Here is a 24,381-nt window from a genome sequence, read left to right as displayed (position 1 = left end):
GCATCTACCACCTCTCTGGGCAACCTGGGCAGTGTTCGTCCACCCTCAGTGTAAATAATTTTCTTCTTATATCTAGTCTAAATCTCCCCTCTTAGTTTAAAACCATCACCCCTTGTCCTCTTGCAACTGTTGCTAAAAAGTCTGCCCCCATCTTTTTTATAAGCCCCCTTTAAGTACAGAAGGCTGCAGTAAGGTTTCCCTGGAGCCTTCTGTTCGGCAGCCTCAACAACCCCAACTCTCTCAGCTCTTCTTCGTAGGAGAGCAGTTCATGTGTGCATGAGAGGGTTTTTTAAACTTTATGAAATGCTGACTGAAGGTGTGTGGCTGTGGTGCTTACACCCAGACTTCTGAGCTGTCAGAAACATCTGTTCCAGCAGTAGTCTCTTGGCTCGTCTGTGGGTCGGGATGCTCACACCTGGAAGCTGGCACCCAAAATGGGGTCAGCGTTGAGGGGCTTAGGCCAGTCCACGAAGCCTGGTGAGGAAGGAGGTACAAGTGTGATGCCCTTTTAGGCTAACACCTGCATCTTTTGTAGTAGCTCTTCTGCTCATCTGGCAATGCTTCTGTGTCATTTTAAATGTGTCATCTCTCAGTTAAAAGCAAAACAAAACTATGCTGTGGGCAGTTAGCTCAGAACAGGATTTCATAGTGAATAATATCAAATGAGCCTTTTTAGATGTTAGAAATAGTAAGAAAATACATGCGATGTCCTGGTCTGTGAACTTTATGCTTGAAAACTTAAATACTCAATTATGAATGCTCCTTTTTTTCTTTTTAACTTTAGTCTCAAGGGTAACTTCTCTTGGTCAGCTGGAAATGACCTGGAGAAGCAGATGTCGCTGCCATCCACTTCTCGTCAGAGTCCTGCATAAATCTAGACTAAGGTACTACGGAAAACCAGAGAAAAAAGTGGATATGCCTTATCAGGTAAAGAGGGATAAATACAGAGGTTAACACTCGAGCAGATAGCTGTAGAGTCATTTGCAAATCAATGTTCCCATATAGTAAGCACATAAAGTTCAGATTTGCGTTGTAGCTACTTTGTGTTAAAAATGTTGTCTTTGCAAAAATGCTGAGCCCTTCAGAGTAGGAAATTGTGAATTCAGTGATCCTATGTACAAACTTTAGGTGTTTGTCTCTATACTATAGTTGAGCTTTCTGTGAAGAAAAATATTTGGAGTTTTAGTAGCTTAACAGCTGAAATGTTTCTAGTCTCAGGCTTTGGAAGTTGGAGTGAGTCTATCTTGTCAAAAAAAAAAAAGGCAAATAAATTTTAGGAGTTTGTACCCCCTGATTCTCGCACCTGGTGACTTCCAGATCGCTTGTTTTACTGTAGAGTTCTTAATGATTTTCCTAATATGTTTTCCTAATATGTTGTGATATTTTTTTGTGTAGAGCTTCTTGTAAATGCAGACAGGAGGTGTGGAGGGTTGGTCCCAGCCAGCATCAGAACTCACGAGCTGGTCATTTCTCTCCTCTGCCCTCTCCTGGGGTGTGGGGGAGAAAATTGGAAGAGAAAAAGTAAGGGAAGACCCATGGGTTGAGATAAAGATTGTTTAGTGAAGAGGTAAAGGAAAGAGGGGGGCAAAAAAAGGCAAACAAGTGATGCAAAGAGAATTACCACCTCAACAATGCGCAACCAGTCTCTGGACACTGGGAACTTTGGGAAGCCTAGCAGCCCGTTTTATATTTGAGCATGATGTTACACAGCACGGAATGTGCTCTGGGTCAATTCAGCTCTCTCGGCTGTGTCCCCTCCCAGCCTCTTGCCTATCCTGAGCTTGCTCACTGGTGTGGCAGAGTGAGAAACAGAGAAAGACCTTGACAGGGTGTTATTAGATAAAAAACAGTGGGATAACAAAAGATTCCCTGATATAATGGTTTGCTTTCAAGGATGCACAGTTCATGGCTAATTTGGAATGTTAGAATGAACTAACAAGTGTTAATTTGTATAATCTCTGTATTGAACTGGGAGTAAGGAAAAGAGAGTTTTGGGAGCAGCAAGGGAGAAAAGCCTGTAAGGTGTGAGTTCTGTTCCAGAATGGCGATGTACTGAAGAGAGCGGATGGTAGTGTCAGCAAACGCAGATTGTAGTTTGAGGCTGATGACTGGATAAAGTGAAGCATTTTGATAAAGCTGAGATTTTTTTTCGAAGGATTGCTACCTTTTAAGAGCATTATAAAAGTGTTTAAAAATCTTTTTCAGTGCTCAGCAATCTGCTCAGTTATAGGTGCAAAGTTCACCCAGTATAAAAAAAAACCCAAACAAAACTCAGGTAGAAATCTTTGTAATGAGAAAAACCTCAATGAGAAGATAGTGTTTTGCAGTGCAGATTGTTTTCTGCATTTTCTGTTTTGCTGAAAATCGCATTTGTGTTTTGATCAAGAGTGTTTAGCAAATGGTCCTGTCACATTTCAACTTCTTGTCATGGATATTTTGAAGTGTTATTCTAAACAGACCATTCTTTCTGCTAGAGAAGAGTCTTTTCAGTATTGCTTCTTGTGCACAGTATTTCCCCAACCTCCTCCAAAAACCATAGAGTGAAACGGTCATCACCTACTGTTACTGAGCACTGGAAAGAGAAGAGTTTGGGCTGGGGGAGTTGTGGAAGAATTCTTCTGTGGAAATTAGGGATTTCTTCAACTCTGGTATTCAGTACAAGTTTTGGTACATACCCTGTATGCACTTGTAATCATCAGAGAAATTGTTTGTCAGCCGAGTAGCTGATGCATTATCCAAAATACCAGAGTGATGACAAATAAAATGTGAGTGTATTTTGTCTCTCTTTTTTTTTTTTTTCCAGGCCTATTTTGAAGTTGCTGATGGTTCAGGCATGATGTCAATGGTTTTGTGGAATTCATTATGTCCCGAATGGTACAACAGTATAAAGGTTGGCACGGTGCTGCTTCTTGAACAGTATGCTATCAAAACCAGTTACCCATTTAAAACACAGCCAACCCCAGGGGATTCACAGATGAAGAGATTTGCTACAATTGGTTAAGTATTGCAGAAACCTCTTTTGATTCGATGTAATAGAGCTGTAAAGAGGTAGCTCTTCGCAGAAGTGAAATAGAAAGTGATCCATTGCTGAGACTAATTTATAAGGTATATAGCCAGAAATATTAGCTCTGAAAGGTCTCTTGGAATCCAAATTCTTATTGTTCCTTGTTTATATTTGGATCATGTCTACAAAGTTTATTGAGACAATTAATTAAAACCTATATCTAAAAATAAATAAATAAAAAACTAATCCCTGATTTCAAGTACCGGGGTCATAAAGACAGACCTCTGGTACTGAATTTTCATCTGATTCTACTTTCTGGTCAATAGTACAGATATTGTTTGTGCACTACTCACCCCTTCTTCCAACATTATCGCCTGATCTGATTGAGATTTCAGTGTATGTGGTCGAGGCCCAGAGTATCTGCAAAGCTCCGCTGCGTAAGAAGTTGCATTGCTGACTGCTGTCTGTGCTGAAACAGCAGCACCGTGCGAGTGCCTATAGGGAGAATGTTCCTTGACTGTGAGAAAGTACTTTCTTACTTGCAGTTGTTGAATGTGGCAGATATTGAGAGGAGCTCTGCTACAGAAATACAAGTGCTGCAATATAACAGGAGCAGCCTTTTCAAACTGGATTGGGGCAGCTTTCTTTTTTTTCCTCTCCTACTTCAATTGAACATGAGTCCTTTCCCCTTTTGTGCTTTTATACTCAGAATGACAGCCAACATTTAGAAAATTCAAGTAACTTCCTTGAAACAAGGAAATGCAAGTGTTAGCAAAGGTTGACGTATATTTAACTTACTAATGCTGACAGTTTCCTAATGCAGTCGCTACAGTGCACAAAAATAAACCATCTGGTAGAAGCGGTGTATTCTCTGCCTAACGTACCTTCGCCTTAAAACCAGATCTTAATGTCTGAAGTGTTTGTGATGAGTTGGCAGGAGAGAGAAATGTTTAGCCAGGAATGGAAGTTTGTGAAGGAAGCTGCTGATAATTACAAGCCAGCTCTGAAAACAATTACAGTTGCCACAAACCTTTCTATGGGAAAAGACAGAATAAAATATGCCATCCGAGCTGGCTTTCTGTATGGGCAAATATCACTTCATTCGTGCTGCACTACTGATTTTTGCAGCCCTGATTGGGGTGGAAATGTTAACAAAGAGATCAAAATGGAAAACCAGGCCAGTGGGCTGTAGGTGGTAATAGATGGGCAATGGAAGAGTTAAAAGTCAGTCTGTAGTAAAGTGCTATGTGGCGTATTTTCAGACCACAGATAAACTTTAGACGTTACTAATCTTCAGTTCATATCAATGTATGTACGGTACCTTGTTTCTTTTCCCAGTACAAAGCTCAGAATTTTATTTTAATATGAACTTACAAAGCATGTAATACTATGCATTGATAGATGTTTTGCCCATATGTACTGTAGTAAGAGAGTCTAAAGAGAATGGGTTATTAAAAAAAATTTCTAGAACAGTTACAAAAATGATTTTATGCAACGCCTGGTGCATGGTTGCATTTTTATTTTGTTCAGATGAAGTGAAATTTAAAGTCTTGCTCATTACTCCATTAATATAAATACCTCTGTTTATGCTCATTATGGGACAGTATTTCATTTTTTTTTAAGCCTGCACAAGTGCTCCAAAAGTTCTTCAGCTAGTTAAAGCAAACAATTTCCCTGAATTGCTTCAGTAACAATTCCTTTTTTCATCATCTATTTCCAATTTGTACTTCCATCAAATCCCAACTTTGCAGTGTTTCCTTACAACCTGTAAGCCTGTAAATGTTGTAGAATGTACCTGGAGGGTTGACAGGGCCACTAGGGAAAGGCCTGTCGGGATTAAGGGTCTTGCAAGACAGTTTGCTTCTGGCGTATTCTTAGCTTTCTGTGAAGCGAGCTCTGTGCTGCTTCTGTTTGCTGCTGCAGCACTGTATGACATGCTGAGAGCTGAGTTTCAGAGCCTGAAACCCTCGGAACTTAAATAGTACCAACACCTTGAATGCCACTTCTAGGCAGTGTGTGCATTTCACAGATCACTGCGTGTGTGTGGTACTGATGGAAACTGCTGTTACCAATAGCCTGGGCTGACCTTGGCTTCTGAATCATCTTGGGGTATAGTTCCGAGTTGAGTATGTGACTTTCATCTAGCCTCTCTCAAAATGACAGAACAATTGAAACGTAGTTTTGATGCATGGGCAAGTTTTGTTTTCAGAAATTTTCTCTGAGATGATGTCCTGAAACATCATATGCAAAACCATGGTTGTTCTCCAAATACATTACTAGAAAGCAGCAGCCAAGAGCAAATTCTGAAGTAGTGGGTCTGATCTCAAGTAAAACAGCTTCCTACAGTTGCACCGCTCGGGTAAGGGGCTGGATATAATTATATTGACAACTGTCTACATTATTTATACCTATTTAATTATTCTCTGTGTGCATTATTTGAATAATCCCTTGCCCAAACCCAAGCATGTTGTAGAAACTTCATCAAGATGTGTCTTTTTCATACCAGCAAGATTAGTCTTGCTATGAGAGAGACGATAGTGAAGCACCTTGTACGCTCTAGATGCTGAAGCCATTCCTCCTGCCTTTTTTAGCTGGTTGCAGAACCCCTCTCTTCCCCCAGTGCTCCACTGTGTGTGTTATTCAGCATCTAAACAGTCTGCTTAATAAAGTAAATTTTTCAGGTGCTCTAGAATAGACATGAGAAGACCTTTTGTTTCCCTCCATGGCCATGGAGTGTTTCTATCACATTAATAACTCCCTGAACTCGTGTCAGATGTGGAGGTTCCCTCTGCTACCTCTGTCTTCTCTTTTACTTAATTGTCTGCAAGTCCATTTTAGATCTTAGTGACACTGGAGGATGAAGCTAAAAGTACTTTCTATCTGATCAGTACTGATTTAGTTTCTCTTGCTGGATTTTAAAGTATCTGGCTGGATCAGACTGATTAGCTCAGGAGAGGGAATTGGAAAGTTTAACTTTGCTCTCATTATAAAATCGTGTGGCTGAATGCCATACCTGAATTCCTTCCTTTATTTTGATGAAAACAGAAAGTCAGAGGAATTGAATAGCAATTTCACAAGCAGTGAGACAAAGTTGGAATATTTCATTTAAGAAACTTGGTCCTGGATTTTTTGTGGGGGAGGTTTTGGTTTGGTTTTTTTTTTATATTTGAATTCATTACTTAAATGTTACTTTTTTTTTTCTTTGTCAGAAATCAGCCTTAATGTTCGAGACCCTCCTACTAAAATAAGTATTATTCCAGAAGAAATAGTTAAGCCAGAGTGGGGATTACCTGAAGTTAGATACCGGTTTATCACAAGGTAAAATAGAATTTTGTTGGTTGTCAAGCTGGAACTTAAATTTCACTACATTACACTGAATGCTAATTGGAAATGTTTTTTGGAAGGTTTCTGAGAAAGCTTTATGTTTTGTTATTAAGAGATACTCACAGTTTTGTTCTGTTTTGGTTTTAGGTCGGAACTGGATGACTTACCGAACAATCATACCTGTGATGTGATTGGTCTTGTGACATTTGTAGGAAGGGCTGAACGAGCAAGAAAGAGAGGTTTTTCTATAAATGTGACTTCTGGAATTTATCAAACCATTTTTAACTTTCTGAATAAATGCTTATACATTTTTCTTAATATTTTCTTGTAGAATGTGGTGAAGACTTCTGGCTTTATCGTTGGGCACATGCCATTGATGGGACCTCAGACCAACCATTCATACTGGAATTATTTGCAACTTCTCAGCCGGATGTGTTTGAGCACATTCATCCAAGTATTCATCTCTCTATACTACTTATTAATCATTACTTACAGTGGTTTTCTAGTTGATTGCTCATTTAAAATTCCGAGTGTTGTTGCCACTGAATAAAAAATTGCCATAGCTTTTCTCCTCAAACAAAAAATAGATAATCAGAAGTTAAAACCAAATAGTTTGGGTATTTGAAACCCTTCAAATACTGCAATCTGCCACTTAGACTAAAGAAATAGGTGAACCAGGGACTCAGCCAATCTTACTGATTTCAAGCAAAAATTTAAGTGAAGCACCTACAGAAACATCCTTTGCATCCAGGGCAAATCAAGGTGGCAGCTGGTCAGATCTGTTACTCCTTTTGCCCTGTAAATAAGTATTTTTTTTTTTTTATAAAGAGGAATAATTTAAGAGGATTGGAGGAAGGGAGAGGTGAAAGTGGAAAAGCTTAATTTCTTCGAATAATTATTTTTTGGCTAACCAGCAGATTATCATCCAGCTGTGTTAGTTATTGCAGGTGAGCTAGAGAATGATATATTTCAAATAGGGGAATCCTTAATTAAGGATTTAAAGAGAACTTTAAATTTAATTTCTTCTTGCGTTCTTTCTCTTCTTCAAGCACTCATCCTTCCATAACACTGGTTGGTGTCGCATGCGTTTTTTATATCATGTGATGCAGGACCAGCTGCACAACCCTGTTAAGATTATGGATGCATTCATCCTGAGTGTTCTGGGGAAATGGCAAAGAATGACATTCCAGTGTTTAACTGAGATATTACAAAAGAGCGAGTTTGTACTCTGATTAGAAGTTTTGCAGTGGCATGTCATGATTTCTTGTGCTTTTCATGGTTTTATACTTTTTATCTTTATGAAACACAGCCCTCTAATATTGGTATTTTTACTGTTTGTTTTATTGATAGCCTACTCGGTGAAGTATGTCATGTTTTAGTCCTGATAAGTATGCTGAAATTTCCTTGCACAGTTATTAAGTTGAAAATTTAATTCTATCTCCGTATTGTAATTTATACCAGAGAGTCAACAGATGCTGAAGCATGTGCAGGGTCAAGAACTAAAATGTCTTGTTTTGAGCACTTAATAAAATTAATCCTGCGTGTGTCAGTCTTGACATTCTAAAACTGATGAGATATCAGGAAAAAAACTGAAGGGTTTGTTTTTTTTTTTTCCCCAGTGACGTATTTGGTGTGTACACAGATGAGAGTGGTACGGGACCTCACGGAGAATCCTTCCAGCACAATTTACCTTACGACTTCAAATGAAAGTCAGATATTCATTACAGGTAACTTACACTAGTTGTAGTTTTCTGTAGTTCTCATTTCTTTGGTAAGGATATTTTTGTTTTACAACAAAATAATCAGTGCACAGTATTAGTTTCCCTGTCAGAAACTACTTTGAGTTAATAACGAAATACCATTGCCAAAAGAAAAAGGCAGACTGCATTCTCGTGAGGCATTAATGGGTGTAGCTTATGAAAAGTACCAAATATCACTAACTTAAGTCATCTGTTTACTCATCCTTTCAGAATCAATTTTAATCCTTGATAGTGTAGCAATATAGATTGCTACTTCCTTAAAAACGTTAAAAAGCACTTGCAGCTTTTCTGGCTTACAGTTTTCTTTAGTACAAAAACCAAAATAAAATTAAAAAGGGTACAGTTGTCCTAAATTTATCTTAGCTAGTCTTTTTCACCCAATACTTGGAGAGCTATTATGTTTCATCTCTCCCAGTGTGCAGGCCCTTACGCAGACGATGTGGGGATGCACATTTTAAGGGATGTGGTGCTGGGCTGCACTGAAGGAGCATTCCCTCTGCGTAGTCTCATTTTAATACTCCCATCTTAGATTGTCTCGTTTGAACGCTCCCTTCTGCAGTTACAGTGCTCTTTATGGTCCTGTGCTACTGTACCTAGATACCACCATCAGCATGTCACGGGCAGGACCTGGCACAGCTCTTTATAGTCCATTTCCTCTTGAGTCAGGAGGCATATTATAGCAGTGTTGCAGGTGAGTGAGGTACTGGCCAAACTGCAAGGGAGTATGAGATGCTATAGGTGTATCTTTCCTGTGCTTATCCAGCTCATTTCTTCAGTGTTCCTAATGTGTCGGTCACCCAGGCTGAATCTTTCCTCTGACAAGTAAGAATAGAGAAAAATATATGCTAAAAAAGTACCTGAACGTGGTCAGTTCTATACATGTGGTCTTTCCCAACAAGCTAGATAGGGTGTTTTGTGCTTAGTTGGACTAGCAAAGCAAGTTAGTCTTTTTGTTAATAGATTTCTAATGATTTAATTCACTTCTAAGTTAATTTTTTAGAGGCTGTGGTTTTCTCCTTTGCTTAATTTTCTGATTAAATACTTAGGCTTTCCCCTGCCCTAGTTTCAGTTCATTTTATGTCTTTTTGGGTCCTGAATGAGAACTGCAGCTGGAGATGGCAAACCATTGGATAAGATCTATTTCAGTTCATAGGTTAGACACAGACCTGGTCAGATGACGATTTATTTGATAGAACTGGTAGTTAGTCCATATCTCAATATTAAATCAGCCAGCAATGAATACATGCCTTGCCAGTTGCCTGTTAGTAACAATCTTTGCTGAACTCTGGGAAGATGATTTATCTGCTCTTTCCTGCCAATAAAACAATTTCTGATCATTTTATTGTTTTTAATGCTCATCTGAGAAAGTATTCTAGTAGCATTTTTGTTAGTGATTTTATTTATTACTAAACATTTGTCTTAGCTTTCAGTGTCAAATACAAGTGTTAGTCAAGGAATTCAAGATATTAATTTCATAAAACACTGCTGGCTAGTGGAAAGAGGTCTTTTGTATGCTCTAGTCAAATCCTTCTTAATCTTTATTTTCTCCTCAGTGTTCAGGAATAGTTTCAAGATGAGAACAAATGACAGTAACCTGCTTTGGTTTTGATACCTGATCATTTTTGTTTTTAAAGGGTGGCACAAGGGCCAGCCATACACCAAGGATACCAAAGTCAAAAACTTCATTCAGTGGACTAAAACACAAAACGAAGCTGATCAGATGAAGAAAACTGTCATTGGTGGCTATTATCCTTTTCCACGACCTCCAAATAACTTTCTGAAATATTGTAAAAACAATAAAGGTATCATACCACCAAATATCTTTAAGACTTATAGCCGTTTTCAGTTCCGTCTGAAACTATTAGTGATTACACAAATTTGTAATGTCATTTAAACAAAACTCCTTCATGACTCCATGTACCACGGGCTAAATTCTCATCTTACAGAAAGTATCACGGCACCATTAGCTGCAGAACTGTTGCAGCTCACATGAGATACAGATCTGGCCAGAAGTTTTACTCTGAATATTCTGCTAAATCAGAATTAAGGAGACTTATACTGAAGAATACAGTGAATTCCACATGTCACCTGAAACAGAAATTGTGGTATCTGATAATGCATTCTAAAAGATGCTTGTGAGTTAAAGTTTGTTAATTTTTTTTCCATGTAATGTGAATAACTAAAGGATTTACAATTCTTCAAAAATATAAATTTAAATCAATTTAATATTTAGTAACATTTTCTTTTGAGTTTTGCATTCAGACATTTTGATACTGTATTTCTTTAAAACTTGTTTATGGAAATTTCTTTTTTGCAGTTGAATCAGTCTTGAAAGCCATAGGTGAAATGGGGAAAGAGATTGAAGACCTGCACTACAGAGAACACAAGCGCATTGCCGTTCAGGGCATAATTAGTGCCATAAGATACGTCGGCTGTAGCGGTGCTGCTGAAGAAGGCTCAGGAGTGGAACTTCAGGTACGGTGTCTGAGAGTTAGTTAATGCTCTAGCACTAAACTCTGATTGTAATGAGAACGGAGAATTTTGCATTTGAGTTTAGAACCTGGTTTCATTGTCTCTCCATTAATTTCATTTGCTATTTTGAGAGCAAAATTTTTGAAAGTCATAATTTAAAACTTCTTAAAAAGCAATGATTCTGTGCTTTTCTGAAAGTGTCATGACAGTCCTCTGTAAAACTATGGTCCTCTTTAGAAGTTACCAGTCTGACCCACTGGATAACCTAATGTAAATCAGAGAATGGGTGAGGCAACTACTGCAACATGCTCACTGCCACTCTCCAGAGAGAATTTATCTTATTAATATGATTAGAAGGTATTTTGTGCTAGGCACAATGTGACTTTCAGAAGGTAGGTAAATTTTCCCATCCCTTTGAAAGTTACCTTAAAACTTGCAGTTTTTTGAGCTGAAGCAATAGCTTTAAGTGCTTTGAAACTTTTCAACAATTAACTGTTGTTGCAGCAAGGTACTTCTCAGTCTCTTGAAAGTTCTGCTGTGTCCAAAGAAGACTGTGTTCACAAGGGAAAAACTACCAACCTTCAAAATAAAGAAGTTAAGTCTTTTCTGGGACCACGTGGCACTCGTAGAAGACAACATCAGCGCCAAGCTCCACCATCAAAAAAGAGTCCAGTCAAGAGAAAGAGTCCACACAGATCAAATACAGACGCAGAACAGTAAGCTCTCTTCCTAAATATGTAATGGATCTTCTAAAAAGTGTTTCTAGAAATCAGTTCAGAGCCCAAGCCACAGAAAGCTTTAAAAGCTTAATTGAAGTTTATTCTTTACAAGGTAGTGAGGTACTTTTCCTGGCATCACATGATGACAGTTGCACTGCTCAGGCCAGTGGAGCATTGATTAAAGCAGGTTTGCAATGCTCACTTCTGATTAGTACTTGTGCTACTGTGGTGTTAATCTCGCAGGTTTGAAATAAAAGTAGTTAATACTTGAACCATATATAGTTCAGTGACATAGCCATGAAACAAGCAACAGAGCAAGGTGAGGAAGTGAGATTTCTTCACTGAAAATGCGGAATCAGGATCTTGATACACCCATTTCTTAATTTCAAACATACCTTATTTTTTTCTTTCTGGTTAATGGAATGTACTGCACGTAGCTGTAACTCGCTGTCAGAAAGGCAAGTAGATGGTGATCATGCACTAACCTAAAAGCTCAAAATAACATCTAACACTATGGATCTGCTTGTAATGGGATTTCATGAAATTGTATTGCGTCTGGTCAGACACAGACAAAGGATATCAGTCCGATGTAAGAAAATGGAATAAACAAAGTGGTTTGTCTGATTCAACCATATTAGATTCAAAGTAAATTGTCTGCTTGTGTAAGATTGCCCTTTGTTACAAGGTTTGTGCAAAATCTGCTGTACCTGTACTTAGTATTAAAGTCCTGGTGCACGCATTCACAGACTTAGTGTTGCAAATCTCCAGCCAGTCACATCTTTTTTTTTTTTTTTTTTTTTTTTTTTTTTTTTTTTTTTTTTTTTTTTTTTTGCAGTAGTGGATTTCTCGTGCTGTAAAGGGTATATTTTTCTTCTCAACTTTTCACATCCAAAAGTCATAATGAAGGAAGAGGGTGGATATTCGGAATATTTTAAGGGAATATGAGATGATAGGATTGATGAGATAGTTAGGATTGAAAACGTAAGACTAGAAGTGCTGGTGAATAGAAGTTCTGTACTGGCAGAGTTACAGAAAACTCGTTAGTGGATTTCAGTTCTGTAAGAAAAATTCCAACATTTGAGTGTCTTACGTTAGTTCTGCTTGAAAAAATTGCATGCATGTTTTTCACTTTGTGTATTTCCATTTCATTAAATACTGTAAAATAATGGTGAATTTCCTACTTTAAGGGGAAGTGCATCTGCTATTCCTATATCACCTTACACCTATTTCACACGGTCTAGAAGAAGAGAATTAGGGTAAGTCTTGTGAAGTTAATTATGTAAAATAATTGCAATGATCAAACAAAGATACTTGAAATGAAACTTTTACTTGTCAAGAATCTGTATGGAAGTGAAATGAAAGAACACATCAGGGTAAAGTTTAATATTTCCTATTCAGTTCCTCTGCACTGATCCTAGTTCAAATATATTGGATTATTTTATTCTGAAACATAATTTTGAATGTGTTATTAAACATATTAAACATGGTTGAGCCATACATCATCCTTGATGCTACAGAGGTGTAAGTATAGTTGTCCCTGACAAGCCAGTTGGTTCCTTCTGCTACCCACCACTCAAAAGTCTTTATTGAATTTGGTTTGGATACAGAGAAGGATTTTTTTTTTTTTTTAAAACAATCGAGATAAGAATTTCAAATCCAGAGTCCTGACAAGTCCAGAACATAATGAAATAGCTACAAATGGGAAATTTTTAAGAAAACTGAACAAGTTTGTTATTTGCAAAACTGAGGTAAAAAGCTTCCTGCAGTTTGTTTAAGGTCCCAAAATTCTTGTTGTTTGTTCCAAACACAGCTCAGGTAACTTGAATGTTTGAACTCTTTGCTGTCAGTACCTTTGGATGTTCGGGTGATTTGGGCTTGTGTCATAACCCTTCTGTTGCTTTCTTCGTTTACTTTTAGCACCTCTTCCCTCCTCCTTAAGACAAAGATCCTAGTGCTAGGGATATAGCAACGCTAGTAATGATGGAGTTGATCATAAGTTGTTGACCATTCTGCCATTCCACCATTCCTTTTTTTCTTGAAAAACATTTATTGGAAGCTGATTTGCAAAAACTTTTTCTGGGGGATAAATGAGGCCTTTTTGAGGCCACCTCTGGTCCTCTTGGTAGATACTGCATTTTCTAGGGGAAATGGTTGCCTGGCTGTACAACCCGTTTATTAAAAATGTGGCTCCTGGCTTTAATGCTGCATCTCTGCTGATGGTGCAGGACTTTGGAGGGGCTCGTGGCACAAATCCATAGGAAAATTAGGAGGGTTTTTGAAATGTGAGGAATGCTGTTCCCTTTTGCTTCTTGAAAAATGTTCCATTTTTTCTTGGGGTTGGTGGGTGGGAAGTATGTTTTCTCCCCATTTCTTAAAGGTGAAACAAAAAGTTAAGGCATGTTTGCTTTGTTCTCTGCTTTTCTCAATCTGCTACTCTCCTCGCTACCTGTGAGCCCACTCTATGGCATTAGTGCTAGAACTCCAACTAAAGGAGGATAAAGTCTGTGTTGGATTATGGAAAGCTGTTTCACTCTATATAATTAAAAGGTAACTTTGTGTATTTCTGTAATTAACTATAAGGTTGTGCTGAATTCTCCAAATTGCAAAAGAAAATCAGGATGTGAGCCTGACATACCTTAAAATTGCGTGGTTTTCTGTTCTGTTGCTTTGAAGTAGCAGAATGTCAGCTGTCACCAAAATCTTCCAATATGTTGATGAAATAAACAGTAGAGACCTATTTTGCAGTACATAGTCTATCTTAGATTATTTTGTGTCAAGTATTTCGTACAATTTTTCAGCATGTGGTTGCATTTTTTAAGCTTTTCTTGTTTTTAAACAGTAAAATCTTATTTTAAGGCTCTTTTTTGACAACCTCAGTTCCTACATTTCTGAGGTAACAGTTATCTGATTATTAAGGGTTTCAGAAAGGACAAGGTAAACGGAAATTGGTTTATTTAACATTATTTTTGATACTTACATCCTTTCTAGTATACATTCCATATAAATATACTGCTAAGCATTTTGTATACCCCAAAGTTGTTTAATTTATAGTTTATTGTGAATGGGGAAAGATCAGGTATTTCAGAAAGGCTTATTTTTATATGGAAGTGAGAAAAACCACAGTAGTTTTCTTAGCATGTTAAACTTTAAGTTTGCCATGGAGTTGCTAGGGCACTATATGCTCACATTCTACGCTGCTTGAAAGTAACTTCTGCTTCGCTCCTTGCAGTTTTGCTTCTAAATGTTTGTACCCTTTTCTCTTTTCTCCCCTCCCCTGTGATAAGAGCTGAGGGATGGAGATTCTATAATGTCGGTAAATTCAGCTTGAGGTTTGCGTGACTGAAAGCTTCCCAGAATTCGATGTTTCCTTCATACCCTTTTTTCACAATAATTGGAATTTTTCAGGGAGATATTGGTAAATATCAACAATCAAGTTGTGCAGATTTGTCAAATTCATGTAGAATGCTGTTTGGTTTCTGTTACTTGCCATGGTAGATGTGTGTACCGTAATGGTCTCATGACAGTTGGGTTGATTTCTAACCCATCTCTAAAACAAGGTTTTTACCAGTTATATCAGTGAGTGGGGTGAATTGTGGTTTTCAGGCACTTTAATTCCTTGCATCATTTGGGCATAGCTGCACGTTGTAACTATTTTCTTTCTTAATTTTATTTATCATGTTTAGTCCCAGTGCTTACAAAATAAATGTGAAGCACAAGATAACGTTTATTTTCCCAGTACTTTCTAAAAGTATTCATCTGCCACCTGTTTTGATTGATGTAATTTTTGTTGACAGTACTTTAACGTAAAATGACTGAAAAGGGAGCGAATACTAGTGCATGTGGAAATACCGAATAAAGGCTCTTTTGCAGGTGGGCATCTGTGAAAAGGGGATCTGCAGAATGTAGGCTGGGAAGAGCAAACATGGTGTGGCACAAGTTCTCCTTTAAAAAATGTGGGTGTTCTGGTGTACAATAGCCATAACGTAATGCAGAATTGCAATAAACAGAAGAATTTGGGTTATATCAGGTGGCTTGCAGATACAGTGGTTGGCAAAGAAGATTGTAAACCATGTGTACGGACGAGGAGGTTTCCCTCACCAACCCAGCTCAAGTAATGCTGTACACACAGGCAGCACTAAGTGGTCCTGAAAGTAAGGTGTCAGGCAGGTAGGAGAGATCATCCCAGCTGCAGATCTGAGAAAGAAGTTGGGGAAAATTGTGACAGGTTGTTGTCATATTTTTCAGAGGCTCTACTAAGTCTAAATCAGAGCCTATTCACCTCCAAACCAGACAGTTTTAAAAGAAAAAGAAACCATGATATCAGGATGTCAGGTGGATGGCTTGGTTTAATCCTCTGCTTTAATGAAGAGGGAAGCTGGCATGTACCTAACGTGACACGCTGATTTCTGAGCAAACCTTTCCTAACGTTGTGCTGGATTTTCATGTCTGTTGTTGAGACGTCTGAGTCTTGAAAGTGAGAATTAGTTTTCTGGGTGTTAATTTTGTAAATACTTTTGAAACTGTCTTCTAATGGCTTGAAAATGTATTAATATAGCTGGTATGTAAAAGTTGAGTTTCTGGTTATGCATACACAGTAATTACTTTCCATGATGGTTCTTGTAAAAGAAATCAATTACTGTTTTCCTGGAAACATTCTTTCACCTAGAATAATACCATAGGAAGCACAGTGAATTATCATTTTAGAAAGGGACAAACTTCACCAGAAAACACAAAAATACTACTGCATGAACTTAGATCTGGCAGTCTGGATGTATCCTTCTGAGGTTGCCCTAGAGCTTAAAATTTGAAGAATACTTTGGACTACAAAGTCACGTGGAAACACATACCAATTTTCATTTACGAACATTTTCAACACAACTCCGCTCAGAGGCTTGGGTGTGTGGTGGGAAGCAAGTAGGGTCCTGCTGTTTCAAAGTTCTCTATGTGGCAGCTTTTTTTGTTTATAAAATTGGGTGGCTGATACCTCTGTTGCACAGTTTGTGTTGTGAGAGTGAGGATGCTTTTGTGCCTAGAGCTGGAGATCACAAGAAGGTCGCTCCAGTACTTGGCTCACACCACGGTGACGGTGCATTGTGTAAAACGTACTTTCGTACTCAAAACCCACGATGTATTTACTTCTGTCTTGTCACTAGCTTTTTAGATATTTTCTGTTTGTTATGAAACATTGATATGACATTTTCAAGACACATCCTAGTATGAAACGGGAAAAATTTGAAAAACCAGCCCTATAAATCCTTACAACTGAAACAGAGACATATGCACTGAACAGCATGTTCATCTTTGGTGCCTTTTTTGCTGTCTGCATATTGTCCCTGTGTATTTGCAGTTACAGTATTTTATTAGTAACTACTTTGGTAGAATTTTAATCATACGTAACAAAGTCTTGCCTGTGACTCAGTTGTTCATGATGCAAGATAATCAAGATAGTATTTTTCCTAAGTTTATTCAGACATAGTGGTGAGTTTATAATAAGGGAAATGGAGCAAAGAAAGGAAGAAAGAAATGTACCTAAAAGCTTCTTTTACCATATTGTGGCTGCAGATTATCTGTTACATTTTGCTCCTGCGTAATATCCTAAGTCATTCATTACAGGTTGTTAGAGTGTAGTTGCTTGCCGGTTTATTTCAAAATTTCATGGTTAAAAATGGAAGTATTACAAAAATCTCATTTGCTGGATTGAGCCGATTGTTACAACAGGGTAGTATGTCCAAGGGGAAATATATATTGGAATTCCTTTATAGTTTGGGATCCTGGAGTGATGAACGGCTCCATTCACGGTTTGGTTTTGGCTGCTGATGTGGAGGTGCAGCAGCGTGCTCTGCAGCTCTGTTTTAGAGTTGAGACATAAACTTCTTGGCCACATGGGATGCGGAGCTTTGTGTCACAGATGCTATTTCCAGTACGTGCCCAGTAGAGGGCAACAAATACTGGTTTTTGAGTGTAAAATACTTTTCGTTTCTACTTCATGAAGAAATACAGCAGTTCTTGTCATCAGCTCTTCAGAACTGATTTACTGAGCATAGTAGGTCTCATTACGCCAAGCTGCTGTATTACAAGTCTCGTGATGAGAGACCAGGTACTAGTGCTCGCTCGTTCGATGTTGTGTCATTTGTCTTGTTGGAAATATGTCAAGGTTTGAACTTTTGCTGCATAGTGTTTGAAATTAAATAGGCTTTAAATATATATATACTGTAACTTTCTTTTTATAGTGAATTGCAACGAGAAGATTTTGCACAAGATAAAAACGGACAGGCTGTATCAGACAGTTTACAGTCCCGCACAGGTATGTTGCAAATAGTTGTTACCTTAACCTTAGGAGTTTTAAGCTACTTCTGTTGTCTGTTTTAGACCTGAAGAGAAGAGACATCCTTGTACCCCTTGTTTGTCAAGACAGCTCTTCTGTACGTCCGGCTGCATCAACCTCTAGGCAGCTGCTGTAGCAACATATTGTTAATGTCATTCTGCTCAGTTATGTCCCTGGTGTGTCCTAAAGGGTGGCTGGAAGGACAGCGCTGGACTGTTCCCCAGAATGGGGAATAAATTCTCCGTGTTGCTTTATACAAGTTTTAAGTTAGTTTTGTACCTCAGAAGCACGTGGCAACGTAAGACCTCACATTTTCTGTTGGCAGTTTTCTCGCTATAGTGATCTGCATGTGATAAAATTGTCCCCCTCTGGAAAGGCAGCTCCAAAGCCGTGTGAGGACCTAGTTAAAAAGACAAATACAAGATGTGGGGAGGAAATGGATGCAACATACAAGCTCGTAATAAGAAGGATGTTTGGTTTGGGGATTGCTCTAAGTTAATATTATTTTTTTCTTTCTTCCTCTGCAATTGAAAAATAAACTCATGTTCCATGCAGTTAGTTTCTTGATATTTATTTTTGAATGAAGAATGAAGTCTCATTTGTCTGTTGTCATTATGTGCAGCTTAGTCTGGTTTTTTTATTTCATGCAAATATTTTGACATGTTTTCCTCTTTTCAAAGCTGACTGAATAGACTGAGTCATGTAATTTCATCTAGAAGTTCATTTACTATTCACATCTGTCCCAGCATTAACATCTGCCGATTTACTTCTATCTCGCTGAATTATATATTATGTTGTCCATCCTTTTATTTTTGCAATGCAGCAGTTCATCTTAATTTAGTAAAGTCCGTGATAAGTTGTCTTTAGCCTTTCAATGATGATCTACTCCATTGTGCTGCTTTAAAGCGATAGAAATTACAGTGAATTTTCCAAATGTTTAATATATTAGGAGGCTGGAATGATGAGGAAACCTTCACATTGGAGAAAAAATAGTACAGGTAACTCTTTAAAGTGAAGTTTTATTCCAGAGAAAGAGCAGCCTCAGGTACTGTGTCAAGATCTGCTCTTCAGAGTAAGAGAATGTACCTGTAGGCAAGTTTGATATTTAATTACCTTGTTGGTTGATAGTCTTCGGTGAAATTTCTTGTTGCTTTTAAAGACAAGAAATCAGATTGAGTGTTCTCACCCGAAATGATTTTTACAGGAATTTCTGGTAGCTGCAGTGTTTATTGTGCTGTGGTGTTACCCTCTCTAGAATTGTTCAATGTTGTGTAGAACCCATAAAATTAATGCATATATGTGGTTTCAATGAGTTGTTTTAAAAAAAGAAGGAAGTATGAGATGTACAGTGAAATACCTGCCTCAGTTTTAACTGTAGTAAAAAAACTTGTTAGATGCTTATTTCAATAAATTTATTTAGATATTTATGTGTAAAATAAAAATATATTTAGTTACTTTTATTTTTAAATTACAGTATAATTTACACTGATATTTCCTCACTGCATGTGAAACCCTATTTTGCTAAACAAGCCAACTAATTGTGTGTGTGTCCAAGTGAACACTCTCCTATGCTGTGTTCCTTCAGATTTTGAAGATACCTTTGTTTGCAATATTCTGAGATTGTGTACCAATTACATATCAGATGCTTATTTTTCCGTTTACTGATATTTAGGTCGTACGTATCGTATAACATGGAAAAACGTTGCTCTAAGTTTCAATGTGTTGTTACCATGGTCTCAGGTAGAGCTGTTCGGGTTTTTGTGGAGTGCTTTTTTTTTTTTTTTTAAATCCTAGCAGGGGAAACTGCTTTAGAAACTATTTATGAGAACATGAAATCCACCCCCCACCCCCCCTTTATAGCAAGGTATTAGCAGTTCTGGCACTTCTGTTTCTTAGCAGCTCCGTATCATATCAGCCTGCATCAAAATAACACTTTTTGAAAAGTCATTGGGTACATGTACGGGAAGACCAGATAGATATCTCCAAACCGAAGTATCAGGGTGGGGGTGGAACTTCATTTACTCCAGATACTATTTTTTGCAAGAGGTGTAAAGGAAGAGTAAAAGGTTGCAGTCAGTGCTGTAGGATAACACAAAATGTAACTGTAAAGAAGGAATGCACTGACTCACATTTACTAACAAAAGCGTTGGCAAGGAAGAAACTTTATAGTAACGGCGTAGGCTGATGATTAACTTCTAATATTTTTCAAGAAAAAAGTCTGCTCTGTACAGTTATTACACAGTAGATTTCAAAAAAGTCCTTCTGCTAACTGGTCTCAAAATAGGTTTAATCTCGATTGATTTTTATGGGATGTCATGTGATGAAATGCTCACCTCAGCCATTTTTATGTTTTTGATCGGTTTGAAGACAGTAGTCTTTGCTGCCTTGTGGCTCTCTGTATCTAGAGGAGTTCGAACATTTGCTTTATTAAGTGCGGTCAGATTGTTAAAGGTTTCAGGATCTTATTGTTTAAATAACCAGTGGTGGCTGTTTCTACCGTGCTGCCCTAATTACCCATCTGTTTATGCTCAGTTAATAATGAGCGTACAAGTAGGACACACAAATTACAGCACCAGTGGTATATGGGAGGAGAAAAGTAAAGTCGTGATTGACTTTTTGGAAAGAGAAAGGGTTTTTTTAATCCCACTGCTTACATTTGGAAACTTTTTTGTGCTTTATTTTCCTACTGTGTGCTATTAAATGGTGAGAAAAAACATTTCTTCATGTAGCAGCTTTCATGCACCCATTTACCTTGTATGATGAATTCCAGTTCTGTGAGAAGAATCCTGCAGACAGCTTTATGCAATCCAGAGCACACTTTGAATTTCCATATTAGTGTCAATTTTCTTTAAATTCACTGTCCTTTGTTGTTTGATTCAATGCAGCAGGACTCTTCTTTCCTTTGTTGAATGTTCCTACATATATTGTATCAAGTTCCTGTGTGTACATGCTTCTTTCTGCAGTTCTTGAAGATCCTCGTACTCCATCATAGCAGTTACAACACTAAAAAGAAGTGAAAAAAAAAGTGTATGTTCACAGAGAAATGTTGGGGTGGATAAAACACCCAGTTCAGAAAGCTACTTGGTGAGAAGTTGTTTGACAGGAGATGGAGGAGATGCAGGGCTGTACTGGGAATGCTTTGAAATGAGCTTTCTGAGGAGCTCAAAAGGTGGGGTGTAACTCCTGCCTTCACAATTGGAAGTGAAGGCTATATGAGCTTTTACCATGAACGATCCTCCGGTGACAGGTAATAGGAAAGAACGGAGCTATCGCTGACTGTGCAGGAAGCGATTTTGAGTGTAGCTAGTCCTCAGTGTAAGCATATAGTTATTGTGCAAGGGGCGGAAAAGTTTACCTTCGCTTGTACCCATTTTAAACTTGTTTTTGTGGTTTCTGGCTGTTCATTAAACAAGTCACATGCCCTCCAAAAACAAACGGCAATGCTGCACTTCACGTGGTGAAATAAGTCTTTTTATTACAAGTCTACCCTCTAAGATTACCAGTTTACTCATGTTCCAACCCTAACTTAATTAACTGAGTTGCATGTTTTGAACGTCCTGCTATGTCTTCATAATTGAAATGTTCTACTAATTGAAATACTCCTCATCTACCAGAGAGGTGATACAACTCTATGAGCATATAAGCAACTAAATATTTTCTGTGTTTATACCAGCCCAAGAAGAAATGAGTGATACACCTGAATCTGAAGAGACTGAAAGAACTTGGGATTCATGGCAGAGTGACCTGTGGGCACAAGTGAAAGACAAGTTAATGAAATATTTGCATCACAGCACAATTTTCCCAGAAAGCATCCCACGTAAATTTGATTATGTGCACAAAAATTTACTTATGCAACAGTACAACCTTCATGCAGCAGTGCACCAGCCAGAAGAAACCCGAACAGATAAAAATATCAGTGAGTTTAAAAGTGCTACTGGCCTTGGGTATTACGAAGTGACAGTTCTGGGTGAGTATTTGGTAGCTCGGCTTCTAAAAATGGTTAAGCAAGAGCAGTCTAGGATCTTAGCTCTTCGCTGTGTGGAGAGTGACTTGGAGGTTCGTTAGAAGCTCAAGGGATTTGTCTAAAGTAATCAGCTGATTCGGAGTACTTTTGGAAGTTAAAGTTTATTGACATTTTAGATTTTGGTTAGTCATGATTTAGGGTAATTACAGAAAGCTGTAATTCCCATTAAAAGTACCTTTAAATGACATGACTGCATATCTTGTTTCTAGAATAACTTTTTTTATGAGTGCAATTTTGTGTATAGATTTATGTGTACTGCGTGAGAACGTGTGTAGCCCTTAAGCTATTGATTACTACAGTTAGAAGTACGTCCTGTTCGCTGGTTCAGCCAGGCTGACATAATCGGGTAAATTACTCAACTGTGCTTGATTGTCAGCTGACTTCCCTGCCGGAGAGGTATTCATCAGTAACAAGTTGGTGTTTGTCAAAGGAAAAGGACAACTTTAAATGCTGCTTCTTCTCACTGGGTTGTTTTCTGAGTACTGTTGCTGCTAGAGCGCCTTTGTTCCATGCTGGAGAACGGAGGGCTGTGTTTGAGCCATGCTCACCAGCTGCTCTCTGCTGCTGCCAGCTAGCACAAAGTGTCAGTCGATTGATCTTTATTTGTTAAAGTGTAAATACATGAGTTGTTAACACGTCAGCATTTCTGTGGATATTAATCTGTTTGGTTTTCCCATGAAGAGGAGAAGGAAATTGCCTGGCTTAACAATGCTCATGTTAAGTTCCCATAATTTAAAAGTTTCCATTATTTGATAAGGGAGATTTGCAGAGAACGGGTTTGAATATTTACAGTCATTAGAATTGAGGGACTTATAATATTCATGACGGAAGTAGCACGAGTACTGCACTACATGCTGCATGGATATGCTGGTCGTAAAATTAATTTCTCTGCCCTTGTAGGAGCAATAAAGTTCAGAAGGAGTGTGAAATAACTTCCAATGTTGGTTTAATATTTTCTGAGCTAACAGCATTGTTGGACTTCAATCACAGTATGTTATAACAGCATGTCAATTCGAATAGGCTTATATTATACGTACATACAGATATTGAAACATATATATATACACATACGTATATTGAACTGCATTTTTAGACATCAATTATTAATTAATGGACAAAGAACAAGTAAACAAAAATCAATGTTCAGCCCGCAATAGTTTGGTTTTTCTAAAAGAAATAAGTAAAGTACCTGAAGTTGCTAATGGTCTGAAGAAGAAGTTTTCTGCTAACTTAAATATTTTTCTTTCAACAGGTATTAACCACGACGTAGCAATAGATGTTGCATTTCTTCCACTGTTTTGTCCTGAAGGTCCACACTTCTTTCAACTAGAAGACGTTCAAAATGACACGTTATTGTCTTGTATGAGTTGTGTCTCTGTATGTCAGCAGGCAGCCACCAGCAATGGAAGGCAGCGTGACCTGTTTCCTCTTTCAAGTGAGTCTGGCTTTCACTGATATTACTCAGTTATTGTTTCTTACTTCGATCTTTCAGTGCAAGAGTGAATCTGCTGTAGAAATCTCTGCTATAGCTCAGACGCTGTTCTCCTCTTCAGTGAAAGACACATGAACTGTAACATGTACCACCTTTAGGAAGTAGATGTAATACTGAACTTTCAAGGCAGTTTTTCCTGGAGCTGGTCTCATACTCTGAGGATGGTATTTTAATATCCAAACTCCTAAGTGACCTAGAGAGTACTTGTAGTTATTCGTTGATACAAAATGATACTGACATAAAAGTCAGAGTGGCTGAGCCTGTGAGTATTGGGCTTGATGTGCTGTGAAACAGTGGGATACCTGTCAGTCAGCCAAGCCGTTTCGCTGGCGTCACTTCAAACAGCTGCTCTAACACAACTACAGTGCCTACAAACTGAAGTATTTGCCAGCTATTTTTTTCCTTCAGATTATGCTTCTGTTTACCAGCACCTTACAACTATGGTGAACTCCAGTAATGTGTATCACACTGCAAAGTGGTGTAGAATCATCGTGTTTTCCTGCATGGTTATATAGACGAAACTGCTTTTATTTAAATACATCTTTACTTTTCCTTGAATAATACTCTGAAATCTGAGAATCTCTGGTGAGTAAGTAATGCGTATTTTAGCATTTCCATATCTAAATTCTGATGTTGTCATTTCTAGTGATTGAATTGTCTAATAAAATTCTACCCCATAGCACCACCAAAACCTCCCAGTAGGCCAAGATTTAATAGTTAGAGTGAGGCTTTTCACTGCAGGAGGGTTGAACATCTGCGCATTACTGCATGGAAGCCAGTGTCAGTTCAGTATAGCTTTTTACTGTATGTATGCTAAAACACCTTTTCTTAACTTCCAGATGAAATTGTAAAAGCAGCGACGGATCTGGACGGCAAACATGTTGTCTGCATCTTGGACATCTGTCACTTGGGTGATGATAAGGTGGAAGTCTTTCTGAGTAAAATCTACAAGACAATGGAACCTGCTGTGCTGGATCCAGTGTAATTTAATAATTTATTTTTTAAATTTCAGTTGTTCAAAAGGAGGGAAATAAAATCACTGTAACTTGAATACACCCTCTACACATGGCACTTTTCTAGAACTAGCAGACACAAACATAAAATTGTCACTCTTAGAGCAGTTGTAATGGTCATCAGTGTAACTGCGAAGGGCGATAGCTGCCTTTATTTTTCAGCAGTCTTGAACGAGGTCACATAATGTCTTGGATGAATAGAAGGATGGATAGGCAATATAGTGAGCTTAGCTTTTGGTAGGATACCA

General features: G+C 38.0%; 1 protein-coding gene across 1 annotated transcript in view; it reads left to right on the top strand.

Moving 5' to 3' along the window:
* Positions 1-24,105, top strand: part of LOC104502108 (chromosome unknown open reading frame, human CXorf57) — a gene marked incomplete at its 5' end in the record, with an annotated part of 24,799 nt that extends 694 nt beyond the window's left edge. The window contains 15 exons of the mRNA XM_010146031.1: positions 784-927; positions 2,804-2,996; positions 6,214-6,322; positions 6,476-6,567; positions 6,660-6,782; positions 7,948-8,055; positions 9,723-9,890; positions 10,406-10,563; positions 11,065-11,276; positions 12,467-12,535; positions 14,603-14,608; positions 17,510-17,583; positions 21,278-21,571; positions 22,881-23,063; positions 23,960-24,105. Coding sequence (XP_010144333.1) covers positions 784-927; positions 2,804-2,996; positions 6,214-6,322; positions 6,476-6,567; positions 6,660-6,782; positions 7,948-8,055; positions 9,723-9,890; positions 10,406-10,563; positions 11,065-11,276; positions 12,467-12,535; positions 14,603-14,608; positions 17,510-17,583; positions 21,278-21,571; positions 22,881-23,063; positions 23,960-24,105 — 2,079 coding nt within the window. The remainder of the gene's footprint in view (positions 1-783; positions 928-2,803; positions 2,997-6,213; positions 6,323-6,475; positions 6,568-6,659; positions 6,783-7,947; positions 8,056-9,722; positions 9,891-10,405; positions 10,564-11,064; positions 11,277-12,466; positions 12,536-14,602; positions 14,609-17,509; positions 17,584-21,277; positions 21,572-22,880; positions 23,064-23,959) is intronic.
* Between the last annotated feature and the right edge of the window lie 276 nt (positions 24,106-24,381).

This window comes from Buceros rhinoceros, unplaced genomic scaffold (assembly GCF_000710305.1).
Source record: "Buceros rhinoceros silvestris isolate BGI_N320 unplaced genomic scaffold, ASM71030v1 scaffold1922, whole genome shotgun sequence".
NCBI lineage: Eukaryota > Metazoa > Chordata > Aves > Bucerotiformes > Bucerotidae > Buceros > Buceros rhinoceros.
This window is presented reverse-complemented; position numbering and strand designations above follow the sequence as displayed.